This window comes from Ictidomys tridecemlineatus, chromosome 15 (genome assembly GCF_052094955.1).
Source record: "Ictidomys tridecemlineatus isolate mIctTri1 chromosome 15, mIctTri1.hap1, whole genome shotgun sequence".
Lineage (NCBI taxonomy): Eukaryota > Metazoa > Chordata > Mammalia > Rodentia > Sciuridae > Ictidomys > Ictidomys tridecemlineatus.
In genome coordinates, this window is record NC_135491.1 from 36,680,447 (window position 1) to 36,703,359 (window position 22,913).

General features: G+C 50.0%; 1 protein-coding gene across 7 annotated transcripts; it reads right to left on the reverse strand.

Annotated features, from left to right (window-relative positions):
- Nucleotides 1–347: 347 nt before the first annotated feature.
- Nucleotides 348–22,448, reverse strand: Slc38a7 (solute carrier family 38 member 7). 7 transcript variants are annotated; one of them, XM_040279291.2, is made up of 12 exons: nucleotides 22,293–22,448; nucleotides 21,613–21,723; nucleotides 17,995–18,383; nucleotides 16,639–16,837; nucleotides 16,309–16,453; nucleotides 15,330–15,428; nucleotides 14,670–14,727; nucleotides 14,337–14,451; nucleotides 12,569–12,716; nucleotides 11,763–11,962; nucleotides 11,059–11,113; nucleotides 348–661 (listed from the first exon to the last, which is right to left on the reverse strand). In XM_040279291.2, exons 3-12 carry the CDS (start codon nucleotides 18,262–18,264, stop codon nucleotides 505–507), a joined length of 1,446 nt encoding a protein of 481 aa, XP_040135225.2. In that variant the 5' UTR covers nucleotides 18,265–18,383; nucleotides 21,613–21,723; nucleotides 22,293–22,448; the 3' UTR covers nucleotides 348–504. The 7 variants fall into 7 exon arrangements, with proteins under 7 accessions (XP_040135225.2, XP_040135226.2, XP_021577229.2 ...); XM_021721554.3 differs by having other exon boundaries at nucleotides 518–665; nucleotides 22,293–22,447; XM_040279294.2 differs by lacking the exon at nucleotides 348–661 and adding an exon at nucleotides 5,359–5,377 and having other exon boundaries at nucleotides 22,293–22,447.
- Nucleotides 22,449–22,913: the final 465 nt, after the last annotated feature.

Here is a 22,913-nt window from a genome sequence, read left to right on the forward strand (position 1 = left end):
GCCCTGCCAGCCGTGTGATGGGGAAGGGTGAGGTGTCTGCAGGATCCTGAGTGGTGAACTCCAAATGGAGCCACCGAATGGAGCAGTTTCTGCTGCAACCCTCCCACTGGAGAGGAAGGATACCCAAGGCCCAGAGAGGGAAAGAGACTGTATGAGCTTGAGCAGCAAGTAGGCATGGAGACTAGCAAGCTGAGTCTTTCCTTACCACCTGTATCCTGCTGAGGGCAGACAAACAGTGAAAAGAAGGGCTCGTGTAGCCCTGGGCTGGCCCCGCCCCCCCAAGGAATTCTGTTTTTTTTTTGTTTTGTTTTGTTTTGTTTTTAAAGAGAGAGTGAGAGACAGTGAGAGAGAGGGAGAGAGAGAATTTTAATATTTATTTTTTAGTATTTGGCGGACACAACATCTTTGTTTGTATGTGGTGCTGAGGATCGAACCCAGGCCGCACGCATGCCAGAAGAGCACGCTACCGCTTGAGCCACATCCCCAGCCCAGACTTCTGTTCTTTTAACTGTGTGAAGATAGGTTTAGCTGCTGGTAGGCAGAATACTCACGGGCTGGGAGCAGCCCTGCTTGGGATTCAATGTCAGGTGCAGTGGGACACTGATCCCAGGTACTCAGGATGCTGAGGCGGGAGGAGGCCAACCTGAGTAATTTATCGAGCCTGTCTAAAAAATAAAAGAAAATTAAAAGGGCTGAGGTTATAGCTCAGTGTAGAGCATCTCTGGGTTCAATACTCAGTACCAAAACAAACAAACAAACAAAAATAAACAAAGTAAAAGGAGGAAATCCCACCTTCTCCCATTTTTTTAAGTAAAAAACAAAACAAAAACAAAAATAAACAAAGAACAACAATCAACACAACAACAGAAATGCTGCGAGTGTAGCATGTAACTTAGTGGTAGAGCATTTATGAGGCCCTGGGGTTAATCTCCAGCACTTCCAAAAAATCGAAAGGAAAAACGAAAGAACAACCCGATGACTCAGCAGAGTACCTTGACAGGTGGCATTTGGTGTGTTGTGGCGGCCATGCCTGCTGTGACACACCCCGATAGTGCCAAGGGCTCTAATGCTGAGCTCAGTTCATCCACTGAACCAACCTGTCAGATACTAATTTTTCCCCTTTGTAGTTGTGGAAATTCGACCTTGGGAGGTAAGGTACTTTCCTGGGGATTTTTTTTTTTTCTGATGCTGGGGATTGAACCCCAGGGGCGCTCTCTCATTAAGCCACATCCCCAGCCCTTTTTTAATCTTCTATTTTGAGACAAGTTCTCCCTAAATTTCCCAGACTGACCTCGAATTTGCCATCCTCCTGTCTCAGCCTCCTGTTGTTGGGATTACAGGCATGCACCGCCACACCCAGATCTTTTCCTGGGATTTCTCATGAAATGCTTTCAGAGCTCAGTGATCAACTGAGATCATGCATGTGAAATATTCAACACAGTGCCAAGTGCATAGTAGGTGGTCCAGAAAGACTGGTTATATAACATTCCACTGGCGGGAAATGGTAAGAACCAGGATTCAAATCCAGGTCTAGCCAATTCCCACCTGTGCTGTATTTGATTTATCAGGACTGTCCTGGTGTCAGAGCCCTGTTCAATTAAACCTCCATTAACTTGAACCAAAGTACCTGGAACTCAGTTAGGTTGACCTTTAGGAGAAGAAAAGCAAATCCTCAGGAAACAAACTAGGATTCAGAACTTAGTCTATAAGGCCATGTCTCAGGGAACATTCCATGATTTGGTGCCTATTCCAGCCCACTGCCTATACTTTCTCTGCCCCACACTTGGACACAGGGTGACACATCATAGGTGCTTTAAGACAACTTGTCTTAAAGCGAGTAGGCATATAGACTAGCAAGAAGTCGAGGAGAGAAAAGGAGGTAAAAGAGAGAAGGAAGGAAAGAAGAAAGATTTTTGCCAGACCTTAAGTCAGCAAAGAAAGAGTCAGATTCAGTTACATTCATGAAATGTTCTTTCCTCAAGGAGAAATTATTCCTAACAACTTTTGGAATTATTTATTTTACTGTCAGGTTTATTGGCGCACACCTGTAATCTCAGTGATTTGGGAGGCTGAGCCAGGAGGATGGCAAGTTTAAGGCCAGCCTGGGCAATTTAGGGAGGCCCTCAACAACTTATCCAGACTCTGCTAAAAAAAAAATATATATATATATATATATATATATATATATATATATATATATATATATATATAAGCTGGAGATAGAGCTCAGTGGTAAAGTGCTTCTGGGTTTAATCCCTAGTACTGAAAAAAATATTTTTTTCTTTTACTAATTTGAGTTTTTAATATTTTGGTATTGAGAGTTGAGGCCAGGGGTACTCTACCACAAAGCTATATCTCCAGTCTTTTTTATTTTTTATTTTTACATTGTGTGTGTGTGTGTGTGTGTGTGTGTGTGTGTGTGTGTGTGTTGGGTTCAAACTCAAGGCTCGGTAAGCATACTACCTCTGAGATATATCTCCAGTCCTCTTATTTCTTGTAACACAGGGCCTTGTTAAATTGCCCAGGTTGGCATCAAAATTGCAATCCTCCTGCCTCAGCCTCCCAAGTTGCTGAAATTACTTGCATGGGCCACTATAGCAAGTGAGGTCCAGCTACATAAATATAGCACCCAGAAGTGTCTGTCTCTCTCTTTCTTTCTCTCTTTTTGGTAGCAGGGATTGAACCCAGGGGCACTGAGCCACTGAGCCACATTCCCAGTCCTTGTTTGTCTTTTAATTAGAGATAGGGTCTCACTGAGTTGCTAAGTACCTCAATAAATTGCTGAGGCTGGCTTCAAACTCAGGATCCTCCTACCTCAGCCTCCCCAGCTGCTGGCGTTACAGGCAGGAGTCACCAGGCCCAGCCAGATTTTAGATGAATATTGGTGCCCCAGGGCCTAGCCCAAGAGAAGCTCAAGTCAGTTTCTCCCAGGGCCTCTGTTAACCATTAGCTGTCAGACAAGCAGGAAGGATGTTGGTCGGGATTCATGAACTGCCAAAGTTCATGGTGAAGCTGGGAGGTAATGTCCATGTCACAGCCTCGCCCAACCCTGGCTCATGTTTCTGGCTAGTTCCCTTCCTTCCCTGACCTGAGCTGCTGGGCAGAGGCTGGGGAGACAGCTAGCTGGCTGGTTCTGGTACTGGCATCTGCTCATGGACTGGCATTTCAGAGTCCCAGGGAAAATGCTGGGTTGTGGGGTGGGGGCCGACATCGACGGGACTGATAGAGACTAGAATTGATTTGGTTAAAGGTTAATTGCAGGTCTCCAAAACCCAGCTATTCCCAGGAGCCAGGCAGGGCACATCCATGAACAAAGCTTCCAGGTTGGAACTTTACTGGAGAGCGGGAGTGCAGCCAACTGTAGGTAATGGTTTCCAAGAAGGAATGACAGTGTTGCTGGATATCCAAATTTCTCAGTAATGCCAGACACCCAGATTTCTCTGTAATGGCTTTTTGGTTGTTGTTGATTTTCTTTTTAGAGCATTGAACCCAGGGTTGCTTTACCACTGAACTACATTCTCAGCCCTCTTTATTTATTTATTTATTTATTTTCATTTTGAGGCAGAATGTCTCTAAGTTGTTGGGCTGGCCTCAAACTTGTGATCCTCCTGTCTCAGCCTCCCAAGTTGCTGGATATGTGCCACTGTGCCTGGCTGGCTGTCATACTTTTCATTTTCAGTTGCTAGCTTTTAATTTGTTGTTTTCTTAAAGCATTCTTTCTTGTTTTATAATTGAAATATCCTCTTTACTTTTCTGAGAATATTAACTATAGGTTTTTCTTTCTGTGTGGACTTTGTCCCTCCGAGGTGCCTTGCATTCAGATTGCTACTTTGGGTCTCATGTTGGAAGTGTTCCCTAAAGCTCTCTGAAAATCTATGTTTGTTCACCCATAGCCAAGAATCTGATGGCTGGAAATTGTGTGGTTTGTTGCAGCTCATTTGTCAACTGGAGCCATCCCTACAGGGTGTCAGGGAGGACCCAGCCCTTGCATTGGGGTATCTGTAGGTTTTTTCCTCTGGGGCCATTCACCTTCTCCAGCGGTGGAGGATCTTATCCTGATCAAGCACCTATCTATACTCTGGTTATCATCCTTTCTGAACAGGCAGAGGAGAAAGGTGAGGTCCTATTGGTTCCGGCTGTAGAATTTCATATCACTCTCCTGTATTGGGCCCCCCACTTCTCCCCTGACCTCTACTGAGCCTCAAGTTCCTGAGTCAGGAGCTACCCTGCCCAGTTGCTGCAGAGAATACACAATCCTTGGAATGTGCCTGGAGTTGGGGAAGGAGAAGGATTTAGAAACTGGGTGGACTCCCCAGAAGCAAGTCCTGAGATAAGATGGGAATTCTTGTAAATTTGACTTTTTGATGGAGTTGGGAACGCAGGATGGGGCAGGTGAGTGGCCTAAGACAGAGACTGGCTCCAGCCTGATCCGGTGAGTACGCTGGGGCACCATGGTTTAGTTTCACTCAGAGGCTATTGCTGGGGTGACAGCGGGTGCCCATCTCAGTCATCAGTGCTGGTGCCAGGGCTCAGCTGAGACTGGTGTCCTCTTGGGAAGACACTGTTTTAACATTTCTTATATAAGCATGGCCTTTGGTTTTAAAGCACTTGTGTTACATTTCAAGTGCTTTCTTTGTATTGGTTTCTCTTCCCTCGGTGAGGTAAATAAGATCAGAGATTATCATTCATTTAAGAGTATTTCTTTTTCTTTCTATTTTTGGTACTGGAACCAAAGGAGCACTTTGGAATTGAACCCAGGAGCACTTAGCCACTGAACCACTTCAACCCTTTTAAAATTTTTTATTTTTTATTTTGAGACAGGGTCTCTCTTAAGTTGCTGGCCTCAAACTTGTGATCCTCCTGCCACAGCTTCCAGAGCTGCTTGGAACTACAGGCCTGGCAGCAACCTCTCTCCAAGGTTTTTTTTTTTTTTTTTTTTTTTTTTTGTACCAGGGATGGAACTCAGGGGCACTGGACCACTGAGCCCCTCCACATTGCTATTTTGTATTTCGTTTAGAGACAGGGTCTCAGTTGCTTAGTGCCTCGCTTTTTGCTGAGGCTAACTTTGAACTTGCAATCCTCCTGCCTCAGCCTCCCAAGCTGCTGGGATTATAGGTGTGCACCACCGTGCCTGGCTCTCCAAGGGTTTCTTTTAGGAGAAGGCTAGTTAACTGAGAAGAAGGTGATGCTGGGCTCTGAGCCAAACTGACAGCCACTGGGTACTTGGGTGAATCAGTCTAGTGATATGCCCAAATAGGGTGTGGGTGGGACTTCAACTTTATTCACTCCAGGGGCCAACCACTGATCTAAAACTTTCAACCACCTACCTGCTAGACCTAAGCCTCAGTCTTGCTGTCCATGTACTGACCAGGATCACCTGCATCAGACATAAATGTTTATTGTGTTAAGTCCCTGGGATTCTAGGGTTTATCTGTTTTAAGTAACATCTCTTTAACTAATGCATCAATTTTGGGGGCAGGTGCTGGATATTGAGTGCAGGGGCATTTTACCACTGAGCTACATTCCCAACCATTTTTCACTTGAGACAGTGTCTTGCTGAGTGGCTGAGGGTCTCACTATGTTGCTGAGGCTAACCTTGAACATGCAATCCTCAGACTTGGTCTCCCAAGTTGCTGGGATTACAGGTGTGCATCACTGCGCCCAGTCTGAATATCATAGGAATATGATATCAAGGAATCATTACCAAATCTTGGTTTGTAATATCTGTATCTACCTAACCCATGTACCTACACAATTAGTATCTGATTATTTTATTGGTATGAGTTCTGCACCACACTGGAGGCCATAATTTAGAGGTGGCCCTGCCCTAGTATAAAGCTCAGATCTACCAAGCAGCAGCCAAATCACCAGGAGCCCTAGTGACTCAATTGTTTGGAATCTCCTTTCAGCGACAGGTTCCCCTCCTCCGTAAGCAGAAATTATGCAAAGGCGACCTCTACTGACCAAAGGAAGAAACTGCAGTTGACACACTTCCAGTAGAATGAAATGTCCAACGTAGTTCCTGCCATCTGCCAGGCTTTCCACGTGTATTATTATGCCCTGGATTTGCAATATCTACCTCTGCAAAGTGGAAACCATCACTCCCACCTTAAAGCTGACTTAAATGGTGTTCGGAGAGGTGAACTAACTCCCTGAGTTCTCACAGCGTGAGAGGCATCATTGAGATTTCACTCAGTGAGGCCAAGGACTTGGCTTTGTCCATCAGGCCCCTGCTCCTCAGAGGGCTTCTGAGAACAACAGCACTGCCCTCACTGGGAGTGTTAGCCACAGGGGCCCCAGGCTCCGCGCTAGACCTACTGAATCAGAATTTGCAGCCTAAGGAGGTCCTAGGCAATTTGTGTCTTGAATGCACATTAAAGTTTGAAAAGCACCCTGATCCTCCAGCTGGTCAGGGAAGCTCCAGCGTGTGTCCTCCTGGAAAGGATTTTCACATTTCTTTTAAATGTGGCCTTCAGTTATAAAGCACTTGTATTCTGTTTCCAGAACTTTCTCTACGCTAGCTCCCTTTTCCCTCATGAGGTCACCAGGCATTCCCATTTTAGACAGAAACAGGACTGGAGGTAAAGTGTACCCCAGCACTCCATGTGAGAGTGATGGGAGAAGATCCAAGGCTTCTGAGATCTGATAGTGGGGTTTGTAGCATGGGGTCTGTAGGTTCCTGGGCTTGCCTTTTCGGTTCAGAGATCAGCAAGTAGGCTGAGAGAGCTGAGTTGCTGAGGCTGGCCCTGAATTGCTGGAATTACAGGCGTGTGCCGCCACACCTGACTCCTCAGTCTTTTAAAAAACAAACAAACTTCATTTTGTTGGGCACAGTGCTGCACATCTGCAATCCCAGTGGCTTGAGAGACTGAGGCAGGAGGATTGCAAGTTCAAAGTTAGCCTCAGCAACTTAGTAAGGCTCTAAGCAACTCAGCAAGACCCTGTCTCCACATAAAATATGAAAAGGGCTACGGATGTGGTTCAGTAGAAGGGCCCCTGGGTTCAATCCCTGGTTAAAAGAAAAAGAAAAAGAAAAAATTTGAGACAGGGTCTTGCTAAGTTGCTGAAGTTCTTACTGACTTGCTGAGGCTGGCCTTAAACTTACGATGCTCCTGCCTCAGCCTCCCAAGTTACTGGATTACAGGTGTGCACCACCTTGCCCACCAAAGTGGGGATGTCTTGAGCACAATGTGCAAATATGAATGGATGAATCTGGCTGTTGGCACTGGAGTTTGCCCTTGGCGTAGATGTAACCTTTCCTTCCCTCTGTTCATGAGGAAAGAGTGAAACCCAACTTCTAGCTCTTGGCCCCCTAGTCAAGGGTGAATATGGCCCAAAGCTGTTCTACCCCCTTTAATCTCTCCAATGTGTTTCCCCCTTAAAGGGCAAATCCCTTCCCTCACCCTCATTTGAATATGACTGGAACAGAGAGGGGGAATGTGATGGGGGGTGATGGCTAGATTTGACTCAAAGGAGAAGACACAGAAGGCAGGCCCAGAACTTTCATCTCTACTGTGCTCCCACATCCAGGCAATACTCCTCTACAATGTCCACTTCTCAGTTCAAGCCATATTCTTCCTACCTCAGGGTCTTTGCACATGCAGTTCCCACTGCTTGGAGAGGTCTCCCCACTTAGTTAACTGCTAGTCATCATTCAGGGCCGACTCAAACATTACCTCCTGCAGGAAGATTTCCTGTATCCCCTAAATTGTAAAGCCTATTAGTTTGGCTCTAGAATGTCCTTCAAAGGACCATGTGCTGGTCCTCAGCCTATGGATCTAAAAAGGTGGTATGCTTTAAGAGGTGGGGCCTAGCTGGAGGAATAATTGTGGGTGTGCCCTTTAAGGGGATATTGAGACCCAGGTCCCCGCTGGTTTTCCAGCTGCCATGAAATGAACAGGCCTCCTCTGGTGTGTGCTCCTGCCAAGTACGGGGGCACCACAGGCCCAAAGCAACAGGGCCAAGTGACTGCAGGTGAAGCTTCAAATAAGTCTTTAAGTTATCTTGGAAGAAAAGGGAGGCATCAAAGTCACTCAGGTTCCAGCTGGGCAGACAGAGCACGGAGGTGCTGCCACTCCTGGGACAGGGGTCACAGATGGAGAAGTGCCATCCACACCTCTCACCCCAGCCCCCTCTCCTTCCCACCATGGCCCAGACTCTGAGCCCCGGCACCAGACACAGGAGATGCAGCTCAGCAGCACAAGTTCCCTTTATTCACCATCCTCCCTCTTGAGAGTGTCCAAAGTACAAAACAAACATGGGGAGGCCCTGACGGGGAGGGAGGGAAGGCTCCTGAGGTTAGGTCCAGGGGCCAGATCCAGCTCTGCTTCCTGGCTGGCCCATGTCTGTGCAGCGGCCCCACATTATTCCCCCAACCCTAAAATGCAGCACTGGGAGGCCCCTCAGCCCTGCCAGCAGGCTGGCCTCCTAGCCTTGATGGGGCTTGCCACTGGGCAGGAGCCCGAGAGCAAGCAGCAGAAGGGGCTGGTCCCGGGGGACAGGGAAATGGGCCTCAAGAGCAGATGTATGGAAAGGCAGCTTATTCAGTCTTCAGGTTGGACAAAGCCTCGCCAGCCTCCAGCCGGCCTGCGCAGCCTAGGTGGGACTGCCCAGAGTGGCAGCTACTGGGTGGGGGCCCCTCTCACTCCCAGTTCAGAGATTTTAGGCAGGAGGGATCAAGGAAATACGGGGATTCCTGGAGGAGGAAGCCTGATTCTGTACTTGGGAGTTGCCACAGTGAACAAGGGCGGGTGAGGGGACAAGGAGGTCAAAATGGGAATATGGAAGGAGAGAATTGTGTTGCGACAATGAAGGTGTGACCTTGATGTGATTGACAGGCTGCTGAGGGCAAGCATGAAGGATGTATGGAGCTGAGGAAGCTGAGAGGGCTTGGCACTCATGACCCACAACAGAACAAAACACGTTCATAAATTAGAGATGGAGCTACACAAAGGAACGTGATCCAAGATCCACCTGGCAATAGAAATTTCCAGGCCTACCAATGTCAACCCCACTGTCCTCTCTGGGACATCAGACTAGGCCTGGCTTGGGGAGGGGGCAGAACAGTGGCAAGGAGAGGAGCAATCCCTGAAAAAGAGGTCAGAGGTTCACCTGGATCTTGGCCAGCCCAGCCTGCATGGAGGGTCTGAAAGGCTCCCAGCCTTCTCCCTCACCCACCTTGAGTTTCTGAAAAGAGTGGCCCACCTGAAATCCAAAAGAAGCAGCAGACCCCACCCTCTGCCCGTGGGGAAAGCTAATGGAGGAGTACTCACAGCACCGTGGCATGGGCGGCCCCTGGCTTCAGAACCAGGCTGGCGCCACTTGTAAACATTAGAGTTGGTGAGACCTGGGGATGGAGGAAGAGAGGGTGCTCAACCTGGACCATCAGGTTTGGAGAAAGTCAGTCCCTAAAGATTTGGGAAATGCCAATTAGCCATGGGAAAGAGGCCATCAGGCTGACCAGGGGTCCAAGAGGGAATGGACAAGGCCAGCATCTGCCTATTTCTTCCCATTTGTAAGACTCCAGCTCTACCTTTGGAAATTGCCAGATCCTAGAAGAAGCCAATACTGGCCACAGCTGCTGATGGGCTGGAGCAAGCACTGAGCCTGAGGGTATATGCCCAACCCCCACTCAGGAAAGGCTGCTCTGTGGAGGACACTGGCCCTTCCAATGTAGTCTTTCTCCAGAGGGAAATCAGACTGGTTCTTCTAGTACCTGCTGATCCTCTACCCGTGGAGGTTGCAGGCAGGAAGTTGAGAGTTAGGAGAAAGAAGTTCCTTTGTGACATAGACTTGCCACCACCCATAGCGTAGCCATGGCTGGGGAGCAGGAAGAGAGCTAAACTTGAACTGTCCACAGGTGTGGGGCCTGATTCTAGCCCCAGAAGTATTCCTGGAAAAGGATGTCTGGTGTCATCCCACCAGCTGGAATGATGTTGGACTTGGGTGGCCCCATAGCTCTAAGAGAGAACTCCTGGGTCCAATGGTCAAGGCCATGTGCTTCCTAGGAGGCAGTGGTTATGCCAAGAGATCCACATAGATGGCATTGGCTGTGGTCTGGCCAAAGATGAAGGCTCCCAGGGTGACCAAGAGGACTCCATAACTGACCAATGCCCACCAGCTGAAGAACAGAGGATGAAAAGGATCTGATCAGTCATCCTGTTCCCGAGTCCCCCGACTTACATATATATGGAAGTTAGGTACCCTTATTACTTATTCCACTTTTGACTTGTCAAGGACTTTTCCATAAAAAGGCATGTGTGTTCAGCCAGGTGTATTATCTTTAGTCCACAGGTAAGGAGACCAATACCTAATGGATGAACTGACTGGTCACAGGATGCTAAGGGCAGGACCAGGATTAGTGCACAGGCCTCCTGATGGGAAGATGTTCAGAAAAAAGCCAGCTACATAAGATGTGATCCATTTCCTTAAAAAAAGAATCAAGCTGGGTGCAATGGCACATGCCTGTAATCTCAGGGACTTGGGAGGCTAATGCAGGGGAATAGCAAGTTCAAAGCCAGCCTCAGCAACCTAGTAGGGCTATAAGCAACTTAGCGAGACCCTGTCTCAAAAATTAAAGGACTGGGGATGCAGACATCTGCAAATAGATGTATCAAAACCAGAATAGGGTTATTACTTGTTACCTGAGAATAAGGGTGATTTTCATTTACTTCTTTAGACCTGTGTGTATTTTTAAAGTTTTCTATAATTACCTTCCTTCCTTCTTTCTTCGTAGTGCTGGGGACTGAACCCAGGGCTTCACACATGCTAGACAAATGCACCACTTCTAAGTCCTCTGAGTTATTCTCTAGCCCTTTTTAAAACTTTTATTATTTTGAGACAGGATCTTGATAAGCTGCCCAGGCTGGCACTGAACTTGCAATCCTCTTGACTCAGCTTCCTGAGTAGCTGGGATTACAGGTGTGCACCTCCATGCCTAGCTTTAAAAGCCCATGATTTTAAAAGCATGCAAAAGACTCCTTATTGTCTTCTACTGACTCCCACCCCCTGCCTCCCATACTCCACCTCCCAGAGGATCCAAGGCTGGCCCTGCTTTACCTGGCTGGTTTGACCTCCTCCATCTCAGAGAGTTTGGCTTGAATGAGGCACAGACCTGGAGGAGAAGAGGTGGCTCTGAGGTTGTAAGAAGCAGAGGCTCTACCCTCATCCCAGACCCCTCTTACCAAAAGGGTGGCAGAGAAAGTCATGTTTACTCTCCCAGAAATTCTGCCTCTGCCCCCTGACTTTACACGCTGCTGGAGCCTGGCCCCTGCTTTCTAAGGACAGGCCAAGAAGCAAGCACATGCCTAAGCAGAGAGCAGCAGCTCCCTTGCTCTGTGTGCAGTGGGAAGGACTTTCAAGGAGGTTGCCTGCACAGAAACGGGTGGGGCTGTTTCCCAGGGATCTGCAAAAGACCCGTGTCTACCTCTACATCTGGGTGTCAACACCCTGCCCCTTTGACCTCTGGGTTGTATTGAGCAGAACCAGCCAGATTCTAATAGGGAAGTACACATAGAAGTACAGGCTCTGGCACCACTGACTTGGGTTTGAAAAGACTTGTTACTTATTCGTTGAGATCATTAACCTCTCTGGGAAGGTTTGTATTCTCTCTGGACTTCACATTTTCTCATCAAGACAAGGGAGAGTGCAAGAGCTGGGGGTGACCCTCCCTGGCAGGTTTAGAGGCCATGGGGCGCTGAGGCCAGAGGGTCCTTAGAGTCGGTACTACAGGGCCATCAGACAGGGATGCCAGGGGTGCGCACCTGGGAAGACGAAGATGAAGCAGGCGGCCAGGCCCCCGATGACCGAGATGACCTTGCCGATGTCAGGGATGAAGAGCGCCAGCAGCAGGGTGAGCAGGAACCACACCAGCGTCTGCAGCACTCGCCGCCGCTGCTCCCGCCCCACGTCCTCCTCCACTGGCATCCCCTGGTAGCGCAGCCACAGGCCCTCGACCACTGCCCTGTCCACAGGAAGAGGGGTTCAGGGGCACCCCTGCTCAAAACCCCCCACCTCTGGCTCACAGGAGCCAAACCATAAACTGGGAAGACTGTGGGTAAGGCCCTAATCCCTGAGCCTAAGATGGGCTTACCCACACTGTCCTGGGCACCCTGGGGCTGGATGAGAGGGTGACTGTGAAGGGCTTAGTGCTTCGTTTCATCACATGGAGACTGACACTATTATTTTCTTTAAAAGGAACACTTCGGGGGACTGGGGCTCTAGCTCAGTGGCAGAGCATCTGCCTAGCAAGTGTGAGGCCCTGGGTCTGATCCTCAGTACTGCATAAAAAAAAATAAATAAAATAAAGGCACACTGTCCATCTGCAACTACAAAAGATAATTTAAAAAAATAATTAAAAGCTCAGGAAAGATGAGGGTTAGTGGTTCCTGGAGGACTCGGAATGTTCTGGTGACCCTGGGACAACGCCTACTCCTGAGCCCCAGCTTGGAATGGGGACTATCCTAGATATGGATTCTTTTTAGGGGATGCAGTTTCTCCTTCCTCAGAACAGGTTCCATACAAGTCCATGGGCTTCCAGGGGGTCTGGGTGGCATGGGGAGGGGCTCACCGCCCACAGAAGTGCAGGATGGGGTAGGAGGTGAGCACGCTCAGGATGATGAAGGCTCGGGCAACAGCCACAGCCATGTCCTCGGAGGGGTAGGACAGGAGCACATCGGGGTCCACAGCAGCTCCAAAGGTCAGGAAGCCACAGATGCCTATAATGCAGGGACAGGGGGCTAGGTTGGGGCCACCCTGCGAGGGTAGCAGGGTGGACTGTCCTTTCCTGATAAATGTAGCTGGAGCAGCTCTGGAGGCTTAGCCTGGGTCCCGGGGGCGTTGAGCTGGGAGCAGAGGTCTCCTCCTGCCTTCGCAGATCCTCTGCTGGAAGCCCGCCAGCCCCCCACATGCCCCTTCTCTGAACTCGCCCAGTACATTCCTGTCCCAGACTTCTGCACTAACTGTTCGGTCTTCACGCTGCCGTCTCATCACTCAGGTCTCAGTACAGATGTCCCCTGCTGAAGGAATGCTGCCCTGCACACCCACAATCATACCCACCCCAGGCACTTGGCTGTCACCCAGTTCTATTTCTTCACATCACGCAACTCTTTGAATTGTCTTTTTTTGGGGGTGTGTGGGGGGGCATGGGTGATTAAACTCAGGCATGCTTTACCACTGAGCCACATCCCCAGCCCTTTTTAAAATTTTTAGAGACAGGGAGGGGCTCGCTAAATTGCTTAGGGTCTCACTGTTACTGAGGCTGGCTTTGAACTCATGATCCTCCTGCCTCAGCCTCCCGAGCTACTGGGATTACAGGTGTGTGACACTGTGCCCGGCTCCCTTATTATTTATTGAGAAAGGGTCTCACTAAGTTGTCCACGCTGGCCTGAAACTTGTGATCCTCCTGCCTCAGCCTCCCAAGTTGCTGGGATTACAGGTATGCGCCCCCTATCCTGGCTCCTTTTGAATTGTCTTTTTAATTGGTGTATTTTCTGTCTCCCCAGGCAGAACATGAGTCCCAAGAGAACAAGGGACTTGGCCAGTTTGCCTGTTGGCTCCTGGCTGTGACTTCAGAGGCTGGAAGGGTTCTGGCCCAGCAGCTGTGTGTGCCCTCCCCTCCAAGGGAGGGTGGCAGGGTTCTTCCTCTAGGGCTCTCAGTCCTCATCCTCACACAAACCACCCACCCAGCAGCCAGAGCCCCCGCATGAAATGCTTCCTCTCTGCCTCCCCAGAGCACCTGCCCCCTCCCCATTTCCTGCCACCTGCCCCACTCCTTGGATCCCAGCTACAAACAGCCCCATTCTATCCCTGCCTCAGAGACCTGGCATTCTGCAGCACCTCGGTCTGGAAGCTCCTCTTTGACTTTTCATGTTCTCACTTTCTTGTCACTTGGATTTCCCCAAATGCCACCTCCTAGAGAGGAGCCTTCTGTGAAAGCTACACCCACATGGTCCCATTCACTCCTTCTTGGTTTCACTGTCACGATGGCACTTGCTACTTCTGATTCCTTATTCACTTGCTCATAACTGTCTCTCCAATGACACTGTCCACCTTGCAGGGGCAGGACCAGGTCTTCCTTTCTCCATGCGTCCCCATGCTGAGAACAGTTCCTGGCACTTATTGGGCTCTGACTTGGAACTGATGAATGGATGCATGGACCTGCCCCTCTCATCTTGGCAGTGCGTGGCCCCCTGGCAGCCCAAGTGCAAGCCAACGTCTACAGGGGGCTTGCTGTGCTGGAAATGCAGGCTGTCCTCAGGAAAGCTGGGCCAGAGGACGTGGGGATGCGAGGGGGAGTGGGAGCACTCAAAGCCTGGCCCTTGGAGGGGTGCACTCACCTGTGCCCATGTAGACAGCCAGGGCTATGACCATGGCGGCTGTCACAACCCCACCCCAAGTCTTCACCTCGGGCTGCCGCATGCTGTTGAAGACGGGCACACTGCTCACGTGGCACTGTCCGGGTGAAGGGCATGGTCACAGTGGGGAAATGACCACATCCCCAGTTTCCAGAGGAATGTACCTTGGGGAAAAAAGCCCCAGGGACAAAGGACAAGTCCTGGGGCTCCCACTTTATCCTTCCTCCCAGGATTCCCCCCATTCTGTTTGTAACGTGGGTTACAGCCCCAGTGGTGAATGAATTAAGGGGATAGTAGGGACCTTGTAGCTGGCACCTGAAATCCAAAGCAGATGGTGGGCATGGCATTGAACACGGCCATCCAGGAAGCCGGCCTGTGGACAAACACAGCGTGCAGCTGCTTGTGAACCTCTCAGAGCCATCGACTATGCCCAAGCACAACCCTCCTTCGCTCACCCTACCCTCTGGCCAACAGCATCCTCCATACGTAAGAACAGACATCTCCTTTCCCAGCCCAACAGACTGAGGCTCTGAAAGGCCTTCCTGGACCAAAAGCCAGAATTGCTGGCTTCTGGATTGGGGCTTTGTTTTTCTGGTTTGTTCTATTTATTTATTTTTTCCCCCTTTAAAAGGGGGAATTTGGGGAAAAAAAATGACAAACCAGCTTCATCCTCATATAGATGATAAACACAGATGGAAAAATGTGCCTTTCCACCTGTCAGTTTCCACAAGCTGGGGCCTGGTCTAGTGCCAGCTCATCTGTTGGATGTTCATGGCAGAGTCTCCTCCTGCCTCTAGCTCTCCTTCTTCCCTCCAGCAAAAAGAGAACAGGTCCGCTCGCTCCTTCCTAGTGACAGATGAAGTACCCCTGCTGAGCTAAGGAGCACCCGTGTGGCTTCTGAATGCCTGACCCAGCATCTCCTGGGTCCCAGGTAGCAGCTTCTATTCTCGTGTTTCCCCAGGGGCCCTTACCCACCTGGTCAGGATGTCTCCTGGGGTCATCTCTTTATCTGGCCAGATGTATTTGATGATAATGATGGCAGTGACGTACCAGGTGCCCACGACGCTCAGGAAGCTGCCGGGAAGGAGAGATTGATTTCTTCTTCCCCAGAGCCTCAGCTGCCCTTAGTCTGATTCCATTCCTGGGTGGCTGGGGATGGTCCACCCTCAGCTCTAGGGACCACAAGCATCTCCTGAACACTGGGGGACTATGCCAAGCAAAGACTCAGGAAATGCCTGAGCAATGAGTCCCAGGGAGACCTGCCACAGCTAGGAGGAAGCTGGATGGCTAACAGTGACCTGATCAGCATTTCTGGCCACTGGGACATGCACTCATTAGGCCCCAAGGCTCAGAGATCACGTGGAGAACAGAGCTCCAAGTGCTCCTACAACTCCAATCTGAGCAGGCCAGACTTGGCCAGGGCTACCAGCAGGCCATGCTCTGGGCCTGGCCTTGAGAATTAGGAGATACCAAAGGTAAAGGGTGAGAGTTCAGTTACTGGAAGGTTGACACCTGGAAAAGGCCTCGACCCCACAGCTTGTCAGGTACTGCGCAGGGCAGCCAGTCTCCTCCAGTCTCCTCCCTTCTCGCTGAGCCACATGGAAGATGCTGCCAGGCCATGACCACGAATGACTCAAATACTACCCCCCAAGAGAGAGCCAAGGCCAGGTCCACAGGTTGCCCTCACACTCCCGGCTGTCACCAGTCTTTAATAAGGACATTTAGAACTGCATCTCCCATCCAAGCAAAGGGCCACTGTCTCCTTTGGTGGTGACAGAAAAAGAAGGTCCTGGGCCTGAAACCCTGCAAAGCTTGGTCTACTGTGCCTGGCCCACGTCTGCTCCCTGAGAAGGTGAGTTGTCATGGAGGGGAGGAGCTGCCCAGTAGACAGAGGGTCTCCAACTGCCCACGAGCAGAGCTTCTGTCCTGCCCAGGCTGGGGCAGGGCTCCAAACCTGGCATATTTCTGGAAGCCAATCTCCCTGGGAATGGAGAGGGGCAGGATGAAGAGGAAGGCAGTGAGGCTGATGGTGAACTTTCGGTCTGTGTACCAGGGGCCACCGCTGGCCTCCTCGGGATCCTTTGCCATCACAGCTATAACTGCACAGGGAGGAAAGAGGAAATGTCATGCCAGGCCACCACCCTGTTCTGCTGGGCCCCAGGACCTCCCTCTGATGAATCCAGCAGCCTGGAAGGAGGATGAATGTTCAACACCTTTCCCTCCACCCCAGCACCCCCAGGATTGAGGGGGACAGACAAGGTAGTTGCTTCAGGGAGAACCTCACTCTTGTCCTGCTGGTCCCCGATGATGATGAGGAAGGCGATGCAGGTGCCAAAGGTGTAGATGGCGATGGCCACCTCGCACAGCACTCCCGTCAGCTTGCCGCACACCGCCCACACCACCTCCTGGTAGGTCCTCTCATTGCTGGCCTGGGAGCAGTAGGCCAGGATGACGAGGCCACTGATGATGAAAACCAGCATACCCTAAGGCAGGGGCAGAGCGAGACGGTGTGGGAAGAGCTGGCAGCCAAGGGCATCCTGAGCACTTAAGGAGCCAATGCCCAAAGTGGCTTCGGCAAATGGGTCTCGGGTTGCATGGCAATTTTAATAGATCGCTAGAGGTTGCCAAGGGGAGATTTTTTTTTAAACAAAGTTTTGTGACAACTTTCAAACATACAAAAGTAGACAGACCAGACAGAATAAAATAACAGTAAAGTCCCCTATGTGCCCATTACTTAGCTTCAAAAATAACCAATTCACAATCTTGTTACATTTTATTTCCCTTCCTACTCAGGATTACTTTGAAGCCAATACAAGCTATGTGTCATTTTGTCAGTAACTATTTCAGTAGTACTGAAAGATAAGAGTCCTATTTTATTTTACTTTTGTGGTGCTGGGATTGAAGCTAGAGCCCTGTGCATGCTAGGTAAGCACCCTACCATGGAGCTACAGCCTCAAGTAACCCAGTTATTTGTTTTTTCTTTTCTTCTTTTGGTCCTGGGGATTGAGCCCAGTGGTGCTTAACTACTGAGCCATGTCCCCAGCCCTTTTTATTCTTTATTTTGAGACAAGGTCTCATTAAGTTGCTGAGGCTGGTGTCAAATTTGTGCTCCTCCTGTCTCAGCCTCGTGAGTTGCTGGGATTACAGGCATGGACCACCACACCCAGCTAGCACATTTTCTTTTTCACAGGGTCTTGCCAAGTTGCCCAGGCTGACCTCAAGGTTTCGAACCTCCTGAGCCCAGCTAATGGCATCATTATTTATTTATTTATTATTATTTTTTAGTTGTAGATGAACACAATACCTTTATTTATTTTTTTAATGTGGTGCTGAGGACTGAACCCAGTGCCTCACACATGCTATGCAAATGCTCTACCACCAAGCTATGACCCCAGCCTCCACCCCCTTTCTTTTAACATAACCAGAAAATCAAAGAAATGCCTAAAAAATTAAATGTGGTGATGTCCAAATCTGATTGTCAGGAAGGTTTCTGCTATTTCATTTGGACTGGGTGAAGAGTACTAGAATAGATGGGTAGTATCTTTCATGTGTAAGGGAAGGAAGAAGGGCAGATTGTCTCCTGCTGTCTTTGATCCAAAGGGCCCACCTGTGCTGCGCCTCTGCCCAGCATCACACTCACCATCTGCAACGTGACCCCAGCTGCCACGCCCCCGGCGGTGCTGAAGGCAGCCGGGAAGTTAAGCAGCCCTGCGCCCAGGCAGGCGTTGACAACGATGAAGATGGCTCCAAGCGTGGAAGTGGTTCCTCTGTCCAGACCTTCTGGGGAAGCCTCGCTCTCACTCTTGGGGGCCATGTCCACACAGGGACTCTGCAGCAGACGGGCCCGCTCCCCAGCATCTGTGCTTGAGCCCCACTCGCTGTAGTCACTGTTGATGCTGACCTGGGCCATGGCCCAGAGCCTTCTTTCTTCCTGCAAGGGCTCTGGAAAGTTCTGCTTCACAGCCACATCCTGTGGTTGCTGAAGGAATGTCTGTTCAGAGCTGTTAACTTATAAGGACTCTTGTCAACCTAGATGGGACGAGGACAGGTACTGCTGTTATCCTGAGATGGGGAGGCTGAGAGGTGAAATAACATGGCAGGGATTCAAACTGAGGAGCACTTCCGCTCAGAACATCACAATGGGTGCCACAGTGTGGGATGACAGACACAGAAATGTCAGATGCAAGCCAGGTGTGGAGGCACATGCTTGTAATCCCAGCAACTTGTGAGGCTGAGACAGGGGAATTGCAAGTTCAAGGCCAGCCTCAGCAATGCAGCAAGACCCTAAGCAACTCAAGGAGATCTTGTCTCAAAATAAAAATAAAAAAGGATGGGGATGTAGCTTGGTGCTTTATAAATCCTTTGGTTAAATCCTTAGTATTAAAAGAAAAAAATGTCAGGTACAAATCTTGCTTGTTTCAGCCTTACAGAGCAGTAGAATAAATAAGACCTAAACATAAAAGACAGGAGTACTAACATGTCAGCACTGGAGAGGGGCCCCCATGGGGGAGGTGTGTCATGGATGTTATCTTATCTCATTCAATCCCGTGACAACCTCATGGTCAAAAAGGTTGGAGAGATCAAATCACTGACCCAGGATCATATACTAGGAATCTGTGGTGCAGGATCTGAATCCAGACCTGTCTGTCTTCCCAGCCTATTTCTAGACTGCAACGTCCTTAAACGAAGTACTCCCCGCAAGGACTGTGGGTGTTTCAATGCACTATAGCCCAGCAAGCCTTGCTGCGGCCCACAGCCTAAATTCTGTGTGGCTTTCAAGGCCCTTCAAAATTCAGGCCATTTTCAATTTCTGCCACAAGACAAGATCCCCACATCTGTCACATTTGGGTCCCTAGGAAAATAATTACTAATCCTATGCTTGGAATGCTCCTAGTCTCCCTTGGCCAGCCACCCTGGCTTATGTCTTCCCCTTTTCTTCAGAACTCACTGAGCCTTCCTTGGAGCCACCCCAGGGCCCAGCACCACTCAGACATTCTCTTGTGCTGGCGTTTCACAGCTCTGGGTCCTCTTCTCAGCTACACTGCAAAACTGGCGGGCTCAATGTGTGGTCTTCTTTGCACTGTTGATCATTACCGCTGTGGCTAGGGGATGCATCATCTCATTCAATTGTCAATGTGGCCCTAAAAAGTAGACTAGACACGACTGTCACTATTTTACCAAGAGGAAACCAAATCCCAGAGGTACGAAGCACTCTACCCTGGGTCACATAGCAGTCAGTGGAGGAGCCAGGATTCAAAACTAGGCCTGTTTGGCCCTAGAGCTTCTGTCCATTTGCATTTGCCTCACCTCTGAGTCTTTCCATCTATGGAGTCTATTAATAATAGTAAGGGCTTAGTCCTCAATGAACCAGGCTGAGGGTGCATCTCAGTGGTAGAGTGCATGTTTAGGGCATTCTGGGGTTCAATCTCCATTAATAATCTCTGCCCCTCAAATCATTGCTTCTGTTATGTTTGGAAATATCCCTTCCCATTTTGTCATCCCATACCATGCCTATGATTCTCAATCCTAAGCAAGCAGAGAGAATACTCATCAAACACTAGCCTGGTGCCATTGGTCAGGTAGCAATGAGGTGCATAGGCACGGGGACAACTACTGGGAGGAAGAGCAAGATCAAGGCCAGAGGCTGGGCTGGGGAATGGAGCTCAGTGAGAGACTGTGTGCTTAGCATGCATGAGGTGCCCTGGGTTCAATCCCTAACAATAGGCCTGTCCAAAAAAAAAAAAAAAAAAAAAAAAAAGGCAAGAAAGGGTAGGGCTGAGTGCTTAGTGGGGAGTCAGGAGCATTCTGTCCCAAAGACTGTTTCTGGCTTATTATCTCCCAGACTGCAAAATCTGCTAAAAGCTCCTTCTCCTATCCTTGCTGAATCCTGATCCCAGGGTATTAACACAAAACTGTATTTTATTCTCTACTATCTTGTTTTTATCCCCTCCCACCACCCAATCCTGGCCCTGTGCTAGGGAATGAACTTGGGAGCACTTTACCATTGAGCTACATCTCCAGATCTTTTTATTTATTTATTTTAAATATGTATTTTTTAGTTGTAGTTGGACACAATACCTTTACTTTATTTATTTATTTTAATGTGGTGCTGAGGATTGAACCCAGGGCCTCGCACGTGCTAGGCAAGTGCCCTGCCACTGAGCCACAACCCCAGCCCATTTTTTATTTTTTATTTTGAGACAGAGTCACACTAAGTTGCCTAGGCTGGCCTCAAACTTGCTGAGGCTGGCCTTGAACTTGTGATCCTCCTGCCTCATCTTCCCAAATCATTAGGATTACAGGTGTGTGACACTGCACCCCACTTACTCATAAAGAAGTTAATTGAGTTGGGTGTGGTGGTGCACGCCTATAATCCTAGCAGCTGGGGAGGCTGAGATAGGAGGATCGCTAGTGCAAAACCAGGCTCAGAAACTGGGAGACGCTTAGCGTCTCAGTGAGACCCTGTCTCTAAATAAAATACAAAATAGGGCTGGGGATGTGGCTCATTGGTTGAGTGCCCCTGAGTTCAATCCCTGGTACCTCCCCTCCCCCAAAAAAAGAAGTGAACTGATCAGATTCATAATGACAACCTGAACACTGTCCATTGTAGGGCCATCCCTTCTGATACTATCAGTCCACTGGTGGTCTAGAATGGTTAATAAGGCCCCTTGAAATGCTTCCCAATATCTCTTTCTCATGATGAACAAACGGACTGGGTACAGTCCCCTCATGAGAAGGAAAGTTCAGCTGCTCTCAGATGTCTATCATCAAGAATGTAACCAAAGGACACAGTCCCAGAGGGAACATCCCTCTGCTGGCACCAGATTCACAAAGATCAGTCTATGCCACTGGACTTCTTCCTCTTATGCAACCTGCCCTCCAGCCACCAACTCAGCAAAAAAAAAAAAAAGCAGTGACTAGCGACAGCAGGTTCTTGGCGGCTTCCAGCATAGTTCCAGGGAGATCCAAGACCATCTCCTGGTCCCTGTTCACACCATCAGAGTTCTACTGGGTGACTGGTCTAAGGTCACACAGCTCAGTGCAGCTTCCGGACTCTCCAGACAGTAGGTTTTCCTTTGGCACCCCTGCACCGGCCCTGGACCATCTGCCCAGCCTCTCCTACCACAGGACCTCAGCCTGAGGTCCTCAGGGAGATCAGTTCAAAGGCTGAGAGTTTCCACCCTCTGCAGACTCTGAATTGGTCAAAAGATCTCTCCCTCCCTCCCTCCAATTACTCAGTTCCATTGTTCCAGCTCACCTGCTTGACTCTGGTGAAAGGGGTATGCTTTTTCTCCCCAAAGGGCTGGTATCAGATTCTTTTTACTTCCCTCTGTGGTCTCAAGTTCTTTCTCAAGATGTTACTCAAAATCTGCAGTCAAGAGAGAGAAGAGTGTGGGCTGTTTCTGGGTCGGCTTCAGCTGCAGGGGTTGGGGGGCACTAACAGGCCCTGACACTAACTCATGGAACAGAGGGCCAGATCAGAGGAAAAAGGGCCGGGGGGAGGGAAAGCAATAAACTAAGGTCACGGTGGGTAGCTGACAGGGTCAAGGTGGAAGCCTAAAGTCTACATGCAGTAGGCCCCTCAGCTCCCATTCCCAGTGGGTTCTCAGTCCAGCCTGGGGTTGGAGCCCTGAAATACGAGGGTTGGGCTGCACTGGGAGGTAAGTCAGGGGCGGGGGCCGATTCCCAGGCCTGAGGCGAGACCGGCTGGACACTTGGGGGTAACTGGGGAGGCGATCGGGGGACTCGATCCCGGCCTAGGACTAGGTGGAGTCCCGCCGGGCTAAGGCGCGCAGGGGTGGCGCAACAAAAGGCTGGGCGCGGCGAGGACCGGCTCCCGACCCTGCAGGAAATCAGAGCTCGGCCGCGGCGGGGACACTCGGGCACCCGGGAACCTGACGCCCCCACCCCCCGCCGCCTCTACCTCTCAGCACCTACCTACGGTGCTGGGTCCCGAGCCGGCGGGGCAGCCACGTGAGTGCGGGTCACGTGACCGCCCAGCTTGGGCGGGGCGCAGGACACCCTGGGAGTTGTAGTCTTTGGCAGCTGTCAATCTTGGCCAACCCCGGAGCCCTGAGCCCTGAACCTGACCGCAGTAGTCCAGCCAGTGTTTATCGCGTTATTTTTAGATTTGGCCCCTGGCCGAGCCGAACCCCGCTGTCCCTCCCAGGAAGAGCATTAGGAGGTTTGGCATCTTTGTCCAAAGTCCCAGCGGGCTAAAACTGCTTGACTCACTATTTTTACTGGTCTCTGTCCCTAGGTTCCTGCCTCGGGCCAGTGACCCAGGAGTCTCTTTTACCCAGGAGTGTAGGGGCCAGTTTAAACCTCCGTGAGCTGTGGTCCTCTCTACAACAGAGGGCTGGCCTGAGTGTTCATGACCATGACCCCAGAGCCCAGATTCTAGACTAGTTTTTGAGGCAATGTAGGCTCTGAATTAATATTTGTTGAATGAAGGAATGAGTGTCCAGAGCCCTGGCTTCTGTCCTTGGCACTGTGCCACAGTATCTCTGGCTGGCTTGCTTTCTTTTTTCTTTTTTTTTTCTCTCTCTCTCTTCTCCC

Excerpts from the sequence above, each read along its gene's own strand:
- Slc38a7 (XM_040279291.2), bottom strand. The coding sequence starts at position 18,264 with ATGGCCCAGGTCAGCATCAACAGTGACTACAGCGAGTGGGGCTCAAGC. Across the intron at positions 15,429-16,308 it reads GGCTTCCAGAAATATGCCAG|CTTCCTGAGCGTCGTGGGCA; the intron begins GTTTGGAGCCCT and ends CCTTCCCGGCAG. Across the intron at positions 14,728-15,329 it reads CCAGGAGACATCCTGACCAG|GCCGGCTTCCTGGATGGCCG; the intron begins GTGGGTAAGGGC and ends GTTTGTCCACAG.